Below are 18,772 nucleotides of genomic sequence, written 5' to 3' on the forward strand. Positions count from 1 at the left end.
GTGTGTGTGTGTGTGTGTGTGTGTGTGTGTGTGTGTGTGTGTGTGTGTGTGTGTGTGTGTGTGTGCGTGCGTTTCTCTTTGAAGTGGACTCATTGTTCTCAGCATGCCAACAAGAATCGAGCAAACCTCCTTTTCCAGCCAGGGATCAGAAGTATCTAAGCAACCCCAGTTAATGTTCAGGTGCGGGTGCAGGTGGAGGTATGGATCCTGAATAATAAAAAGGTTATCCAGAGCTCAATAGTTTTTCCCTTGGCAACTGCATAAAAAGAGATTTCGGGGATGGGTTAAACATCAGTTCAATACCAGAAAACTGCGAAAGGAAATTTCTGAGTTCCTTCACTGGGCTTTGTGGTGGGGAAAGTCTCCTCCATCAGCAATATTTTTGATGAATAAATAATTATCAGTGATCCGTAAACTTGTTTACAATAACTGAACTGTCCTTAACGCATTTTACATTTCAGTCTTTCTTCTACAAGTTTTTTTTATTTTTTTCTGGGAATGGAAATCTTATTGTCGCTCCCTTAAAGTGTCTACTTAATTACATCCAACCAGTAATTTAAAGGTTTCCTGCTCATCCTACTCAGTGTACAATGGATTGTGTTTGGAATGTGCTATTTTCCACATAATTACAGAAAAAAGACAGTAAAGGAAGATGTTTATATTTCTATTCTTATTTATCTTGTTAATCTCCCAACAGCTAATGATGTATATTTCTAAAAATCGTCACAAAAGGCAATTTTGTAAGGTTTAATACAGAAAAGAGGGAACATTTTAGTATAGGTTTCTGTCCCCCTGGTATTATTTCTTGGGATCGGTGCAATAAAAAACCCGAATTCCATTTAAACATAAACACACTCAAAATAAGCATGTCTGTTCAGATATGTGTCAATGACAAACTCGTAGAATATTTCTACTTGTTCTGTGCGTAAGCGTTTGTAGAATTAAATCCACTTGAATACAAATGCATGCTACGTCTTCTGACATCTGCAGTATAAAAAAGAGCCACAGTGGCCAAGCTGCTGAAGGTCACAGAGAGTGGCTGAAGCTTTGCAATGACAGATGAGGGAGAGAGGAGTGAGGAATATGACGAGTTACTGCTGCTGAAATCGTCACTGCAGGATTCTGTTGCTGTTGCAGGATTTCGTACAACACTAAAAGTGTCTTTACCGGATGAGAGATAACAGCCCCAACAGTGCTGACAAGATTGTATTGTTTGTATTGGGAAACCTTTATTTCTCTTTTGGTTACAGTAGCAATAAACACATTTGCATTTTTCTGAGATTCAAGATGTAATTATCAAAAATGACGGAGACAAATGCTTAACTTGCATCACTCTGTGTGTAGTGAGTCTATGTATTGTGAGAATTTTAGTTTGCGATTGAATGTTTAAAATAAATTAACTGTATGGTAACGCGAACTATGTTTTGATACTAGCAACTGAAATCATCACTTGCTGAAATGTGCTTGAATTTGACTTTTTGAAAGATGGAGGAATTCAGCCTCAAAGTACTCAAGATACTTCCTCGTTTCACAATGTAAAACACTGTTTTCATTTTCAGTCTCTGTGGCAGAGCACTGGATCCTAAAGAGACGCTTTCCAAAGATGAATTGAAATGTCATCTGTCACATCCGCCAGTGTTTGAGTAAAGCCCCTTCTCCCTCTGCAACTCCCCCAGATTTCAACATGCGCTATTTTTGACCTGCATTTGGATCCAGTCTGAAACCATATTTCCTTTGGTCTTAAATATATCTGCGCTCGTAGACGGAGAAAGGTTTGATGTATGAAACGTCAGGTGCCCAGAAGTCAACGCGATGTCTGCACGTGTCAGCTTGCTGTCAGACAAGACAGAAAAACCAAGAAATACACCAAGTTAGTCTTCAGCATTTGACTTACGAGAAATAAAATACGATTTGTATCAGTTTCTTTTAATTGGCTGTAATAAGTTATTTGCTTTAGCTTTCAGTGTGAATGGTTGGTAAAGAATAGCTTAAACTACGTTTAAGAAATCCTGGCAGGAACACTAGCAAACCGCTCCATTCAAGCAACACCGATGACAACTTGTGCCCACTGATGTTTCTCTTGATGAAGGATAATAAGAACCTCATTCTTCTTACACATTGTAGTCATTTTATTTCAGCGCTCTGCTTTCAACAAACCGGCCACATTTGTTGGCAGCTTTAAAGCCATCCAGCTCAATGATGCTCTCCTTTTCCGCGCTCCCTTTTCAACTCGTTCTGCCTTTAATATTTTCTCGCCCTTGCGATGTCTCTCTTTTGTGTTCACTTATTTGTGGTCTGTCTCTCATTCTCTGCTTGTTTCAGTCTCTCTTTTTTTTCCCCCCTCTCCTCTCCCCCTCTCTCTTTCTCTCCCTCTGTTTCTCTGGGGATGTGGATGAAAACGAAGCCTGTTTTATTTTTTCTTCAGAGGGCGCTGAATATTTCAGTTTTGCATTTTCTCTCTTTTTATGTTCTCCCTCTTTTTTTCAGGGCCTCTTTGATGTGTCTGTGGATTCGTTATCATTCCGTTTGGATGAGCTCACAAACGCAGATGCGGGGCTCTTGCATGCACTTACACACGCATTCGCACACGCACACATTCGATGTATGCACGCGCTCTGGCTCTCCTGATTCTACAGACCAGAGGCATCCATATGGAAGCTTACATTCAGGTCTGTTTGCCAGTTGTTTCCATGTGCTGCTCCACCCACATTACTCCATACAATTCCTAAACGCTCAGCTCAGATGGGAAAGAAAGAACATTTGCATAAGCCATGAGGTTCTTCATTGTGTACTCATGTAATAATCTATGGGGTTCCTGTCAATATTGTAAAGGTATGGAGTCATATTTCACTATCTTCCCGGTCTGTAAAGGGGGGGAGAAAAAAAGCTGAATTTGGATAATATTTGTATTTCTCAACTTTATTTTATTAAATATCATGTTCTCCTTTCTTTACCTTCTTTGCTTATGGCCTTTGTTTTCTTCTTTTAGTTCTTCCATCTTTCCTTCTGTCCCTCCTTCCTCTCATTTATCTTACCACTTTCCCTTTATGCTGATTCCATCCACTTCTCCTTGTTTATTTCCTTTTTTTCTTCTACTTCACTTTTTCTTGTGTCCTTCCTTCTTGTCCTACCCTCTATTTTATTTATTTCTTGTCTCCAATACATTCTCCCTTTTTGCACATCTCTGAATTTCCCTCCACATGTCCTTTGTAGCATTCCTAAATGTGTCCTTCCTTCATTTCTTGTGCAGTTCCACCTATATTTCCTGCATCTCTTGTGTCCTACCTCCTTTTTCTCCTCGGCTCTTTCATTCTTTCCTTCAATGTGTGCTTTGTTCTATCCTTTCTTGTGTGTGCCTTTTTGTCTGACAGCCCTTTCCATTTTTTATTTCCTTCTGTCCATTCTTTTTCCCCTCCTTTCCTCTGCCTGTTTGGTCCTTCTATCCTTTTTTTTGCATCTTTATTTCTTGTGTCCTTTATTCTTTCCTCATGTTTCCTTCATTCCTTTCACCCTTTTCTTTCTTGTCTCCTTCTTTGCCTTGAATGTGCCCTGTGTTAGATCCTTTCTAGTGTTTTTCCCTCATCACTTGTGCCCTTTTTTCAATATTTCCTTCCTTCCCTCCTTGTATCCTAACTCCCCATTTCCTTTCTCCGCCTTTTTATCTGCTCTTCACAGCCTCCTTTCATCCTTTAGTCCTGTATTCCATATTTCCCTCTTCTCTTATGTCTTATGACTGTTTCTTTCTTGTCTTTCCTTTGTTTTGTCCTTCCTTCCTTTTTTGTCTTTCTGTGCTTCCCTTTTCTGTCTCCTATTTTTTCTTGCATTCTTCCGTGTTTCATTTGTTCCATCCTTGCTTGTATTCCATCTTCTCTTGTGTCCTTTAGTTTTCTCCTACATTTCCCTATATTTTATTTCTTTCCTTTGCTTTTGATTTGTGTCAACATGTTTTTCCTTCCCTGTAGCTTTTCCTTCCTGCAGTCTGATCTTGATTCTTGTGTCCTTCCTTTATTATACAGTTTGTTTCTTTCTTTCTGCACTTTTTTCCGTCTCTTACTTTCCTTATGTATTCTTTTTTCCTCACTTAATATTTCTAGTTTTCACAGTTTCCCTATCTACATCTTACTTTCAGTATAAATGTGTACCATAAATCCATGGTGAACATTTGCCTTTATTATTTTAAAAGGGCCACGAAGATCCGGGAACTCTTGACATTTGTGCTTATCGGATATTTTAAGTGAAAACACGTAGGAAGCAAGTATTTGTTTGTTGCTGACTGTGTGCATAACTTCCCTGTGTATCAACCACGTGTCACACAATAACAAAGGCAGCATGTGGCATTGTGTGGTTAGAGCAGCCCAGAAAACGACCACATTCCTGTCGGCTGGGCGACTGAATGGCAGAAACTACTAACCCTCCCCCGGTCCCCCCCGCCCCCACAATCCGCCTTTCCCCCTTCTTTAAAACAGCCGCTGAGGATTGAGGGATGAGAAGACTTCCTCTTTAGAGAAGGCACATCTTTAATTTGAGCCTCTTCTCCTTCCACTTTTCTGACCAGATATCCATTTAAAGCCGACAGGCCGCCCTGGCGCTGGCATCCCTCTCCTTTGCTTTTCCTTTGCTTCTCCACTTCTCCTTGCCAGGCCACCCTGACTCCCTTTTTTTTCCCTCCTTCTTCTCATCTCTCTGCTCTGTTATTGATGGTGACACGCTGTCTGCCACTGTACTGACCACACACATTCTCACACACGGTTATTCTTGACCTCCTTTACATCCTCGTACAGTTAGTTTCATTTAAAAGTTAGCTCTGGTGGATTTTTTTCCCTCCTTTTTTCCTCTTGTATCCTTGGAGGTGTAAGCCCAGCAGCTAGTTCCAACACAGCCGTAGTGCTTTCTTTGAGTTGCGTTGTCAGTCGCAGAGAGAGTTTGGGACCGTGCCTCAGTAACAAAGGCCCGTGCACGCCTACGTGCACTCACCCGTACACCCGCATGAATTCTCTCTCCTCTCTCAAGTGAAGCATACGTTCAAATCCTTTTTTTTTTTTTTTTTTTTTTTTTGCTCTTCTTTGGAAGTTAGCTATTTCTGTGACATGCTCTCCGTTTCCTGTTCTCCTTTCTTATTCCTTCTTAGCCTCTCTCCACAAATTCTTTTGTGTTCGACTGAGTCCGAGAGGCAGTCATGCAGCGAGTTTGATTAATAATTACAGAGTACACAGAATTGGGAACGGGAAAAAAAAATGCCTCTTTGTTGTTTGATGTCCAACATGAGAGAAACCAAAATTACTAGGAGACAGAACACTTTAAAGAGGAGAGAAACCCTGCACATTCCTTTCTGTATCCGCTGCTTTTGTTCTTGGGCTGTTTTGTTCTTTGCGTTCTGCTGTTGCTCTTCTAGTTTTCTTTATTGCTTTTAATTTTGGGAAACGTTCATCTCTTTAAAAAACTGAAAATTTGCAAATGGTTATGCACACATAAAAGCTAACGTGCTGCATGTCCCTACATAGTGTGAGCGTTCCAGGACCTTGCAAAAGTATCCGCACCCGTTAAAGTCTTCCGTGTTTTCCCATCACAATCACAGTCTTACTCTACAATATAGTCTTCTAAAGGTTTACCGAAGTGTGGCGTGGATCTGTGTTCAGCCCCCCTCAAGTCAATCCTTTGAAGACCCATCTTTCACAACGATTACAACTGCAAATCTCTTGGGGTATATTCAAAAATAGCCCAAGCTCTGTCAGATTGGGCGAAGAGTGGCGGTGAGGATGAATTTTTAAATCTTGCTGCAAATTCTTAATTGCTTTCAGGTCTGGGTTCACTATTCTTTGATCGAACCATTCCCTTGTAGCCCTGTCCTGCTGGGAGACGAACCTCATCTTTGGTTTCAAACCTTTTGCAGCTTCAAAGAAATTTTCTTCTATTTTTAACTCCATCCATCTTTGGATTGATGGTCACCTTGTGGATGAAAAGTGTCCCTACAGCATGACGCTGCCACTGCCATGTTTCACTGTAGAGACAGTGTGTTCAGGTTGATGTGCAGTGTTACTTCTCCACCACACATATCCGTGCGGTGGGAATCTTTTGAATCAATCAGGTTGGGAATTCCTTGCACTGGATTCCGTACAGTGGAAATGAAAGTAAAGTCGGCTGAATACTTTACACCACACTATTTGGTAGGGCTGTGTAATAATATAAATTTTGCGATATATATCGAAATTTTCTTTCCTAGAAAAAAATTGATATTCATCCGCAAGTATCGTAACATCCAACTGTCACCTTGCTCACTCACTGCTTGCTTCGCCGGGAGTTTGATTAGGTCATCAGGCTTAGAGTGATTCCTTCAGATGTTAAGTGTCAAAGTTAAAAAGATATCAAACTATTCAGAGCAGGGTACTTGGTGCACTTTCTTTACTTTACAAATGCACGTAAGCTACAGTTTGTACTGTTTCAATTAAAAGAAACATGTTTTCTCACCACTTCTTTGATTCATTTTGTCCAGCTGTCGACTTTAAGTCTGTGTCCATGTCCAACCAGAGCGAGGTATTATGTAGTTGGTGCTTTTAATCAGTTTTCAGTTAAATTAATTCAATCCAAGTCTATAACAGTCAAAATGTCACCAAAATCACTCTGTCCCTCTAAAATCTTTCAGAAAATCGCAAAAGTGTATTGAATTGTATCGTTTGCGGAAAATCGCAGTATATATCGTATCATGGGCAGAATATTGTGTATCGTATCGTGAGATTATTGTATCACTACAGCCCTACTATTTGGATGTGTATTTGTTAAAAAAAAAATCAAGTTAAAACTGTCTACCATTGTCCTCTCACTTCATGATTATGATTTACTTTTTGTTGATCTATTATAAATTATATGAAAACCCAATAACATGTTGAAAAAGTCAACAAATTTAAGGGGTATGAATACTTTTGCAAAGCGCTGTACCTTGCACACTCCATGAATATATACACACACATACATGAAAGTTCATACCCTGTCTTTGTAATAGCTGTTCTTCTCATGAGTTTAAATGGATCCCCCACTGGCCAGGATTCCTTCCCCCAGTTGTTCAGCTGTCCAGGGGGGAATAATTATCCACACCTTTTTAGAGCGCTCATTTACAAGAACAGGGAAGAAAGTGCACTGACACACGACCGGCACGTGCTACGTCCCATACTTTATTTCACACTGTGAAACAAAGCAAAGGAAGAATGCAAAACTGGTCATGCATCGTTATCTGTAACTCTGACATATTTTTGCATCAGAATGAGGATCTGCAGGATTGTAACTCCAGGGAGCCGGTCGTGCATCATGTCTTTTGCTTTATTTTACAGTTTTGTAAAACTGGATTGAATAGGCTTACTTGCAGGTTCCTCCAGGAGTGGTGTGGCGGACATCTCAAATACAAAATAGGCCAATTAATCAGCCACACATAATTTTCTGACATGCATGACCCCAGTAGATGGATTTTTTTTTTTTACTGTCCAAGTCTGACTGATTGCACGAGTTCACCCTGCACTTTATGTGTGACGGTCATAAACTGTTTGATTTTCCTGTTGATTACAGGTTTCTAAAAATGTTTTGCCACCATTAATTTGACGCATTTCACTTTGCATGAATTTGCAAATTGCACTTTAGGAGCACAGCAGAAAGGTTCAATATTTGAGCAGAAATTGAGGTTAATTGAAGGGCTGGAATTGCCTGTAGGTCTAGATGTGAGTATTTCAGCTCTGTGACTGACTGATCAGTCAAGGGTGCACTCTGCCATTTGCCCCGATGTCAGCTGGGTTGGAGCAAAAACTCGCCTCGCGCGACCCGTGGTGGGAGGGAGGGGAGGAGGGGGAGGATGGGTTTGTTTGAATGGATACAAAAATAAACCCCTTCCATTCCAACCTTCATATCTACCTCTGTCATCCATCCGCCTCGACATCCGCCCTGTCCTCCACACACACACACACACACACACACACACCCCTGTGCTGTTAAGTTTGACAGCTGCTCGGTTGCTCCTGTATATGATGTCGAGGCTGGGCATGCTGGCTGCACTCTGACAGGTCTCGGTACGGTGCTGTCCCCCTCAGTATGCCTGTCAGTCCTCCTCTACTTGCTCCTCTGTGACCTGACATTTGGCAGCCGTAATCACAAGCCGGCATGGAGGACACACACAAATTTCTAGCGCACAATTGTATGGCAATATGAGGATCCATTTATTGCCTGTTAAGTTTGCATTGAATTTATGTAAAACTTCAAACTAAACAAATAATGTAAATGAAGAAAATTTACAGTTAGGATTGTGTGCAACAACAAATAATTAGACTTCAGCTTCAGTATAAATATATAAACTTTTAGCTTTTACATTTTTACTTTGACACCACTAAATTAAATTCAGTTCCACCATTTTGGTAAAATCATATCAATTTTCAGTCTTTAAATGTATAATGCTGGTGGAGACATGCTCCAAAAAGAGTTGCCGCTGTAAACGCAACACAACAGGTGGTTTCACAGAGCATTGACTCAAATGGCCTTGGTGCAGAAGCACTTTTCAGATTTCTATTAGAGAAAAGAGATTATTAAAACCATTTCTTTTTTACAGAATAAAGAAACTTAAGGATATTTATGTTCTAAATGCACTGTACGACTTCTGCCCAATGGCAAGACGATAGAGGGGAGTCATGATAGACTGCTTTCCTAAACAGTATCGACTGAGTACTGAAGTGGAAGCAGGTTGAGAGAGTAATTGAGATTCTGTTTAGATGAGAGATTTACTCATCAGAATGTTATGTAAAAGCTTATCATAAAAAACCTAAAAAGTCAGTGTATGTTTAGTGTGATCATGGCCTCTAAATTATCTAAAAATCAAAAATGAATAACAATCTCCCGTTCTTCATATTTAACTGCAAAAATAAGGTTTTTTTCAGAGTTCCTTAACATGACAAGTGGATGTCTGCAAAGACGACAGCCGATTGCAACACATTAGTGTTTCCAAATTTATGATAATTGAGTGTAGACTTTTGAGAGCCGGAGTCGGCCTATTCTTCAGTTTGCTATTTCTCTCTCCTCTTTCCTGCTGCTGATAGTCTTTGCCTGGGTGAAGTATATTCATTCCTTTGTTCTTGTGCTTGCTTTGAAGAGAGATGGAGAGCCAGCTGGACAGGGCGAAACAGAGCCAAAGACAGCAGATCCAGCAGGCCGATTTGGCACTGGAGCAGTTCAAGAAGCAGGTGGAGCTCAGCTCTGAGAAGGTCTACACTGACATGAAACTCCAGGTCTGACACATAAATATAATCCTCACCCTCGAATATAACTGTGATTTGGTCAGATGTGATTAGGTTTGGGCTTTTCGCCAGGAATGTTTGGAACAACAAAGGATGAATACATGGGAAATCAATCACGTACGGTGCAGGATGTGGGACTGTTTCTCTTTTATAAACCTAGGGAACTTTGTGCATCGTGTAACAAACTGTTGGTCTTTTACCAGAAGAGTGATCAAAAACACCAAATAAACATAAAAATGACTTGTCACACAGAAAACTGACCTTGATGTCTGTCTCAATCCTCACCAAATCAGATTGAAAGCCCGTGAGGTGAGCTGAGAAGAGGACACAATATGACAGAATCCAAATCTTTGGAAAATCTAGAGAGGATTTCTCTTCTCTCTGTAGGAAACTAAGTACTGCCCAGTAGGCCAAAAGGGGATTTAACACATTAAAACGCTAGCAGAAAGATGGTTGTGGAAACTTTGATTTTTTTTTTTTTTTTTTTATCTCGGGACTTTAATTAATTAATTTTGATTAATTAATTACGTAGAAATTTGTAATGAAATTATAATTTTTTTTATTTTGTATATAAAAGTTCAGAGCGGAACATTTGTATTCACATGTTTCTGATATGCCCGTAAATCTGACGTACACCACACGTGACAACAGAGATGGACGACAAAGCTGCTTTTCTTGACCCACTGGAGATTCATTTTTGCTTCAAAAACCAATCTGATGGGATGCAGGAAAAGACTGTTGCTCTGTGCAAATTGTGGAAAAACGCCTTTTATAACCTGTGCAAGCCTAAAATATCATCTCGGTACAAAACAACATCAACAAACAGCAGCAAACAGATGTCCCCAAAAAAATCTATATGTAAGAACCAAAAACATAATCACCCTCGGGCCGTTCGCTCTCGTTTGGTGAACTTGTATAAATGAAATCAAATAAAATCCTTCACATTAAACTTGAATTTTTCCACTAAGACTTCATGACCTCACAGGTTGTAAGTGGGCAGGACACCGGGCGCTCGGGTTCCAGTAGGGAACGGACCGCGCACAATGAGCAGTTACGCTAATTAGTCCGGCAGCCGTGCCTTCCCATCAGCAGTCGGCGTTGCGTGGGCTGCTGTTTATTGGAAAAGTTTCCCAATCAATACGCACTCAGTGTACAATTTCTGATGCTGTCTACTGCTATAGGCATTTTTGTTGTTGTTGTTGTTGTTGTTGTTGTTGTTGTTGAACAAGTCGAGCTATGCCTTGTGAGGTCCTAAATGTTTTAAAATTTTCCGTGTTAAAGAGATTTGCAAGTTTTAGTTGCCGATTAGTGAATTTTTTTCACTTAATTGTTGCGTTTGGGGGCACTCTGGGCGTATGAATATGAGAGACTGTGTGGGAGTCGAGTTTATGCTCGGAAATTTCTTGACACATGAAACAACCTTTGTTTCCCCGAGACTTAATTTAAAGAAATTAATTATGCCATCTTTTATTTCCCTCTCTCTTTTGTAAAGTCCTGCCCCACTTTAGGTACAAATATTATTGGATGGATTCATCAGAGTTTGTTTTTTTTTTTGTTTGTTTGTTTGTTTGTTGTTGTTTTTTTTCCAATAGGATCGCCTCCACATGAGTATTTTTAAATATTTGAACTGGGAGTCTTGGTTTTTTTTCCCCCCTCTCTCCTCTTGAATGCAGTACTTTTCCTTCTCCCTTCTGCTTCTGCTGCTCTCATCCTTCCATCCTCTCGCTTGCTCCTTCTTTTCCCATTGAGCCCCTGGCATCCCGATCTTCAATCTGACTTTATCCTCAGCCCACATCAAAGCCGTGGGAGCGCAGAGCAGTCTCCTCTGCATCCCTGTCATCTTCTCTCCCTCGTTCGCTCTTTCCTCCTCTTCCTCCTCCCCTCCCTGCTTGTGCATCTTCCTGCTAAGGCTTTAATGTTGTGGAAAGCACTTCAAAAGAAGTTTTTTACTCTTTTCTCATCCTCTCGTCATTCCTTTCATCGTCCTCGCCGTTTCTCTTTTTACAGATGGTGTGATATCTAAATGGATTATCTGCGTCACTCTTTTCTTTATTTAAAAAAATCGGCTTCTTCCATTCAGACTGCAGTTACAGGGGAAGATCCTGCCCTATTTTGGTTTGAAAAGAAGAAGAAGAAGCAGTAGCGTTGTTGTATAGAATGAAATCTGTGTTGCGTGGAGAGCTCAAAGAGGTTTTAGGATTCTAAACAGATTAATAAAGAACACATTCAGGATTTCGTTGATCTTACAAGCAGCATAGTTGAGATGTTTCCTTAAATTGCAGCTTCTGTTGTTATTTTTCATCACTTGAACAAAGAATGAAAACTGTTGGCTGTGAGGAACGGTAAGATAAAAGGAGGTGATGGTGTTTAATATCTCCTCGTACACAAAGATTGCAATCTGACACTTGATTTGGACTAGCTTATATTTGTTTCACATTGAATGAATACGTTAAAATCATTTGTAGCAGGATTAAACTACATTTAACTAGATTACAATTCATAAATCACTCTGATTACTTCTTAAAATGTAACCTTACCTTCTCTATTACATTTTAGAAAGAAGTTTGATTTAGAATTCATTGAGAATATTTCACTGAAAAGATGTACAGATTGATGGAGAACGTCAGTAAAATTATGAATCTGATCTACTGTTAGCTAAAAAAAAAAAAAAAGGACTAAGAAAGCAGAAATAAATCCTAACTTTATTAAGAGAAGGGTGAAAATTTACACTGAAAATGAAAATCATATCTAAATATTACTATCGAAACTTTAAAAAGGAATACACTTTAAAAATCTAGGATCTTTTTTTGGCTTATATGGTTCTAAGTAACAATATGTTTTAAGTCCTCAGAGCCGCCTTTTTTTTAAACATATTAAAACTGTTTATATGTCTACATATAAACAGAACCAGTAGAATCTAGAATCACTAACAGTTATCTAAAACTGAAAAAACTCACATAAAACCTAAAGAACACCAAGCATAGAAACCTAAAAACTATCAGAGGCTTGCTGACTTTCTCAGTTACTGAAAAGAGAGATTCTGTGACCTAATTCTATTTCTTTAAACTTAAAGGGTAATTTTAGGAAAGAAAATGCTTTCAGGCTTCAGAAACACTCTGACGGTTTTCGACTTCAGAATAACCTGACAACTTTCCTCAGCAGGTCAAACTAGATCCGAATCGAGATTCCTGGCAGTTCTCAGCTTGTTAATTTGTTTAGATAGTAGTCTTCTGAATGTTTTCTATTAAAAGCATTCCTATTAGGTGTACAAATTAGTTCTTGCTTGTTATTTTTTGTTCATCTTTAAGTTTTTTTTTTTAGTTTCTGTTTTTTTTAAATCAAGTTGAGTAAATAATAACTAATATTCTAGATTCTTGATTCTGTTGGTGAGTAGTTGTTAACATCTCATTAAAACATTTTTTTTTTCATTTACTCTCAGTACATTTGAAATCCTGAAGGAATAAGATTTAAAATTTCATCTTTTGAGCGATAAGGAAATGTTAGGATTCAATATTCACATAGATTTTTTTTTTTTTCATGGAGTTATGAGATTAAGCAATTTATGAATATTAATGAACTTAAATGTTATTTAACTCTGCTACATATTAGTCAAAGTGAATGCCACACATTTCGCAGTAATGTGAATTGCAGAGGATTTCATCCTCACACGTTTAAAAAAAATAAAATGTTGAAGTTTTCCGTCTTGTTGTTTCTTCTTGTTTCACCACCAGATGGAGAAGGTAGAGGAGGACTTGATCCGCTCCAAAACCCTCAGGGAGAACCAGGCCAAGGAGTTCTCTCTGCAGCTTGATGCACTGAGACAGAAATACGAGCAGCAGGTTTGTATGAGGCTGGAGCTCTGTGTTCTTGCTGCTTTTGTTCCAAACAGCAACGTGTTGTGAGGGAAAGCTTAGCCTGTCAGAGCTGACGTCTATTAGGAATGCTTCGCTCTTTCCTATCTGTTCTGCCGGATGTTTCTCATGCTAAAGGACACGCTTTACATTACGCTTCGATTCCAACCCAATAAATATTTTTTATCCTGGCCTTTTGAACACTAATGCGCGCTGCATGGTTCATTTGGCGTTTTATCTCTTTGCGTCTTTTTCAGTTTAGAGTCAAGATAACATTTTAAAGCACACGGACTGATGGAGAAACATTGGATTTAATTAAACCATAGGATTGAATGTTATTTCACACAGCTGAATTAATTATTTAAGCCATGAAAAACACTTGAGACTAATTTGACATTTTCACATACATGCTGATTGAGTATAAAATAGGAAATATATATATATATGTAACAGCACCCACTGTTTTGGAAGAATCTGTAAATTACATGAAAATTAAGGGAGTTTCCTCTCGGCAGCATAATCGCGTACTGCAAAATGTAGAAAAATACAACCCTTAACATGAGCACATTTATTTGTTGGAGGAAAGAAAAATCGAGTTGGAAAACTATTTTTAAAATTCAAATATTTATACCACTAGCATTTCTTAAAATATATAGGCTGGTATTTACTTAATTTATTCTTTACTTTTCAAATTGATCAGAGTGGCAAGGAACTTTTATTTTGAATTTATGACTTCCTGTTCTTACATGTTATAAATATAATGTGAAACAGAGGCCCTGTTCTTCTTAGGCACTTTTCAAAATGGAAAAGGCAAGAGGTTTCTGTATTCAACTAAGGTAGTTGGTATTGGTCTTAACAAATCAAGAAAATACAACAAGCAAATAGCCACTCTTCCATAACTCCCAATGTCTGCAGCCTGAGCTCTAATAAGAAAACACTGGGGCTTGACGAACATGTCTGGATAAGGATTAGAGTTTGTCTTGCCACCACATTCAGTGCAGAGGATGGTAGGGGAAAAAAAAACAACAAAAAAACGTAGAAGCACAAATATAGATGTTTTTTTTTTATATGCAAATAGTTCTGGTTGGTTTGGTGTGAATCAGAGGATAAAATGTGGAAAAGAACCTCACATGTGCTGTTGAGTACAGTGGAAGGTCTGTGATGCTGCGGGCCTGTGTCTCTCCTAACGGCCCCATACCAGAGCTGATAGCATCATGAACTCTTAAAGATGCCATTAGAGTTTACTTTAAAATTCTGATGATCTCTGCCAGAGCATTGGATTTTTCAGCTTGATAATGTGTCAAATTAACACGGGAACGGTTCACCCGATTCAGTAACCACTTCTGTTACATTGTCATGTAAAAATTAATTTGTTGCATGTTTTTTTTTTTTCTTACTAAATAAATGGACTCAAATTAAAGTTTGGATTTTTGAATGTGAGATTATGCAATTGCAATAAACGGCACAGAGTGCTGCATTTGAATTTACTGGTCTCATTCCATGACACAATTATTGTTAAGTTTAAAAAGAATAATAATAATAGGCTTGCATTTCCCCCATGTTGACATGTACAGTGTGACCATGTGACACACCACAAGGGCGCTCCACTAACTGCTGTAACGTCTCCATTTCCCTTCCGTATCCGCAGCGTGATTGCTTTCCAAGCACCAAACCTGTGCGTTAATAAGCATGCTAACTCTCATTTTCTGGCTAGATGGAGTTTACGCTGCGTGTAATTTGCGGTAGATTGACGTGAATGAAGGGGTGTTACTTCCAAGGAGAGGGGAAACCATTTCCTTACTAACATGCACCACGGCTGAACAGCTGTGGTGAATTGCGATAACCATTTCTTAAAAAAAGAAGAAGAAGAAAAAAAATCTTTTAACACTGGAGAGTTGGTGGAAAATACACATATTTTAACTGATATCGAACAATGAAGGTTAAGTTGTCTAACAGTAAATATTGTTTCCCCCAAACTCTGATTTGCAGCAACAAAGTCACGATTTTCAAGTTGTATTCATATATGATGATCGTCGTGTGCCGAGGAGGCGAAGCTGGGACGGCCAAACGTGGCGATCAGGAACGCTTTTCTCTATAAGATAAAAAAACACAGACGATTGATTCAGCTGTCTGATGAGAGTTTTTCCTCATCAGTCAACGGGAATGCATTTGAATGGACAGGAAGACTGTTTTATTATTTATGAATGCTATTTCATGTTCAATTCTTTTTTCCACATGAGCTTTTTGACACTTTCTTTGTGAGCTCCCAGTCTCTCAGGCCTGCGCGCGCGCGCGCGTGTGTGTGCGTGTGTTTTTGCTTCCGCTCCAGAAAGATTGGTGTCACAAGATTGAAGGGGTCGTGGTGCTGGAGTCCGTTCGGAGAAGCAAATTCCCTCTGGGGCGGCTTTAGTGATACTTTTAAGTGGAGAAATAGATCAGAGGGGAGCTGTTGGCCAGCTGACCCTCCACGCTGCCAGGCACGGTTTCTGGATCTAGCTTAAATTCAGAGCGGTCTTATAGCTGGTTTGGAGTCGAGAGCTTAACACTCAGGGGAAATGCTTTCCAGCTTTACTCTTCATGTGTCAGACTAGCGCATTAAATGAAGAAGAAATCTAGTTTATAGACGTATAAGTATATAAGTAGATAGAACATGTCTCTATTCACTCTCTTTGGAGCTCTCTGTCCATCAAACCCCACAATGAAGAGAAGACGGTTGCCTTTTTTTCCCATTTCAGAATTTAACTCCAGCCATTTTTTCCGCTTGAGACCAGTAGTGTCTGTCCTCTTCAGAGCAGAAGAAGCCCTTTTTACCTCACTGTCCAATCTCAATTTGTACCACATAATTCCCTGGAGCTCCAAATTGTGCCCTAACTGACTCACTGTTTCCTAGAAAGCTGCCACGCTGGTCCCTTTAAGAACCGCAGCATCCTGTACTGCATGCGTCTCATGTGTAATGTCACATCCAGACTCCCTTTAGGGAATGCTCTCCGTCTGCTTCTCTCCTCTAATTGTTGATTTCGCATTATATCGAAGTCTGTCAATCTCTGTAAGAGTTTGATAGAGATCCTCCAACATAAATCTAATGATTTCTGAGGCAGCATATTCTGCATGGATTTGTAGGTGTTTCATGTCTGAATGTTAGTAGAGTTGAGACATTTTATCTGTTGGGTTTTCTGTAGTATCAACATCACCAGTAGCAGCATAAGAAAGACGATCTTCTTATTTTAGCTTAAATGTTATTTCCTCATTTTTAAGCCAGTTTTGGATAATAATAATAATAATAATAATAATAATAAAACATCTGCCAAAGCATAAAATATGTTTTAATAGTGTGTGTTTTATTTGAAGGAATAAAAGGCAAAACAAAGATGTTACACATCCAAGCCAGACTGTCAGAATACACTTTCACTTATAAGACTCTTATAGTATTGACCTTTCTCTCAGGATGTTTGGCAAAACTACAGGGCCATTCAGAAGTTTACGTGATCTCTCGGTCGCTATATTCTGGGAGAGTCTGGAATTGGATTTCACCTTTTTGTGTGAGGAATAAGTACGGAAAAACGTTTGCATTTCCAGACTTAATTCCATGTTTTTTGACTAAATGTCTTCCTTCTTTTCTTCTTTCAGTATTTATGAGCATTTGTCCCTAATTTTGTCCTCACTCTTTAATGCCCCTTTTCTTTCCTTCCACTATTCCTTTTGCTGTGACTTCTATCCCTCTTTTTGTCTTCTCTTTCTTCCATCCTTTGTATCTTCTTGGTGTCCTGCATTTGTAAATTCTTTGCATCATTTGTAATTTCTTCTTTGTCTTCCTGTTTCCCCCACCCCTTCCTTTTGTGCCCTACCTCTTCCTTATTAGTTTCCTTTCTTGTCCTGATTTATTTCCTTTCTTTTCTTCCTTCTGTTTTTTCCTTAATTTTTTAGATCATTTTGTTCCTTCTCTGTGTTGTACTTTCCCTTCAAAGTGTGCATTTCTACGCAGCGCCATGTCTTTAGTGTTCTTTCTTTTTTCCTCCATTTCTGGTCCTGCAGGTATTATGTGCCAACATTGCTAACAACACATGTCTGACATTAATTTATGATGAATGTTTGCATAGAGTTTTGAAATGGTAATATAAAATGCATGAGAATCCTTTTTTGGGGTAATGAGTTGAATGTTTTTGGAGTTTAGTAGTTTTTCTTAACTGTTCTGTTTTTGGTCGACTGACATTATGAATTATAAGTTAACTTGTATGATTTCACAAAAAGAAAGATTTGAGTGCACAAGTTTCTTCTTCTAGTGTAATCTAGCTGAATATTTTAGCCCTTGTTGCCAGAAATGGTAGAATCCATTTAAATTAGTTAGTGTCCTGGCACAGACTGTTCCTTTTCAGCAAAAGTCCACACATTTTCTACAGGGCTGAATTCTGGGCCACTCCAGAAGCTTAATATGTTCTTGCTGTGTGTGTTTGAGATTATTAAGTTGTCAATTTTGGGCAAAGTTTATGAATTTTGAGATGATTGAATGCAAACCTCCGACAGTCGTCGTGCAGCAAAACCAGAAGAATAAATCTTTGGACGCCTAAATGAGCATTTATGTGGCCATTCTTACTTTTTAAAGTTGGAATCCAGCTTCCTGGAGATATTTCCTCATTCATCGCCCACTCTGAATAGTGCTTGGTGTTCACAGCCAGTGGCGTGGACAGAGCAGACATCGGGCGCAGAGGCTGTCGATCTTCGCTCCTCTGGTTGGCCAGGTAGGGGGTGCCGTCATGCACAATGTGTGCGGATTAGCTTCAAAGCAGGGAGGCTAGTGGGCCCCGGGCCCCTGCTGTCCTTTCAGGGCTCGGGCTGGGCCAGCGCGGCGAGGACGATGTGGGGGTTGCTTGTCCCTCACTCCACCACAGGGGACTGGGAACAGAGTCTGGGAAAGGCTTGGGAGCTTCACCGGCCCGGCCTTCACATCCCAGCAGGTGACTCCTCTTACAGCTCATCTAGAAAAACGGACTTGCTTCAACTGACAGGATGATTAAACCCTGAAAAATTAAAGCTTTTTGTCCCATTAGAAGCATTTTCCTCGATGACACTGTGATCTTATAGACTGAAGTTTTTTGCCAGACTTAAATCTTCAGGATATTTATGTTTCAACCTTTTCCATTGATAATATTTTCATAAATCTTTTCTCTTGAATGTTGGATTTCGCCCTCAGGGTGGATAAACCTTAAACATCCACACAAATATTATCTTTTAAACTTTGAAATTGAAACTGTCGTAGAGGGACTGTCAAGAATCATTAAGCGTCTTCCTCTCAAACTTTCGTACTTTTTCGGATTATAATAATCATCATATTCTTCGCCTAAGCCGATTTTTCACATTCTGTCAAGCGCATAGCATGGGGCATGGGGTGGTTACTGCCGCCAGATGGCTAACCCCTACCAGCTTTCTTACATAGCAGAAACCGGCGACCCTTTCATATGCCGACCTCAGAATGGGACGAGTGAGACCAGCCACAAGGGAGAGACTTGGACATTAAGGGCCAGTCCCTACAATTAGCAGTGGGAGGTTTGAGGGTTGGGGGTGTGGGGAGCAGGATGGATGTAAACACCTCACATTATGTTTTCGTGTCTGATGATGTGAGGACGCACAAAAACTTTCCGCGCTCTTTTTAATTTTTTTTTA

The 18,772-nt window shown here is 39.5% G+C and overlaps 1 protein-coding gene across 3 annotated transcripts in view; it reads left to right on the forward strand.

Annotated features, from left to right (window-relative positions):
* The window catches only part of cep112 (centrosomal protein 112), a 138,281-nt gene that overhangs the window by 59,599 nt on the left and 59,910 nt on the right, over nt 1-18,772 (forward strand). For all 3 annotated transcript variants that reach the window (XM_015048268.1, XM_015048283.1, XM_015048274.1), the window contains 2 exons: nt 9,119-9,254; nt 12,995-13,102. In XM_015048268.1, coding sequence (XP_014903754.1) covers nt 9,119-9,254; nt 12,995-13,102 — 244 coding nt within the window. The remainder of the gene's footprint in view (nt 1-9,118; nt 9,255-12,994; nt 13,103-18,772) is intronic.

Source organism: Poecilia latipinna, unplaced genomic scaffold (assembly GCF_001443285.1).
Source record: "Poecilia latipinna isolate Pla-1442-1.1 unplaced genomic scaffold, P_latipinna-1.0 Scaffold42, whole genome shotgun sequence".
Classification (NCBI taxonomy): domain Eukaryota; kingdom Metazoa; phylum Chordata; class Actinopteri; order Cyprinodontiformes; family Poeciliidae; genus Poecilia; species Poecilia latipinna.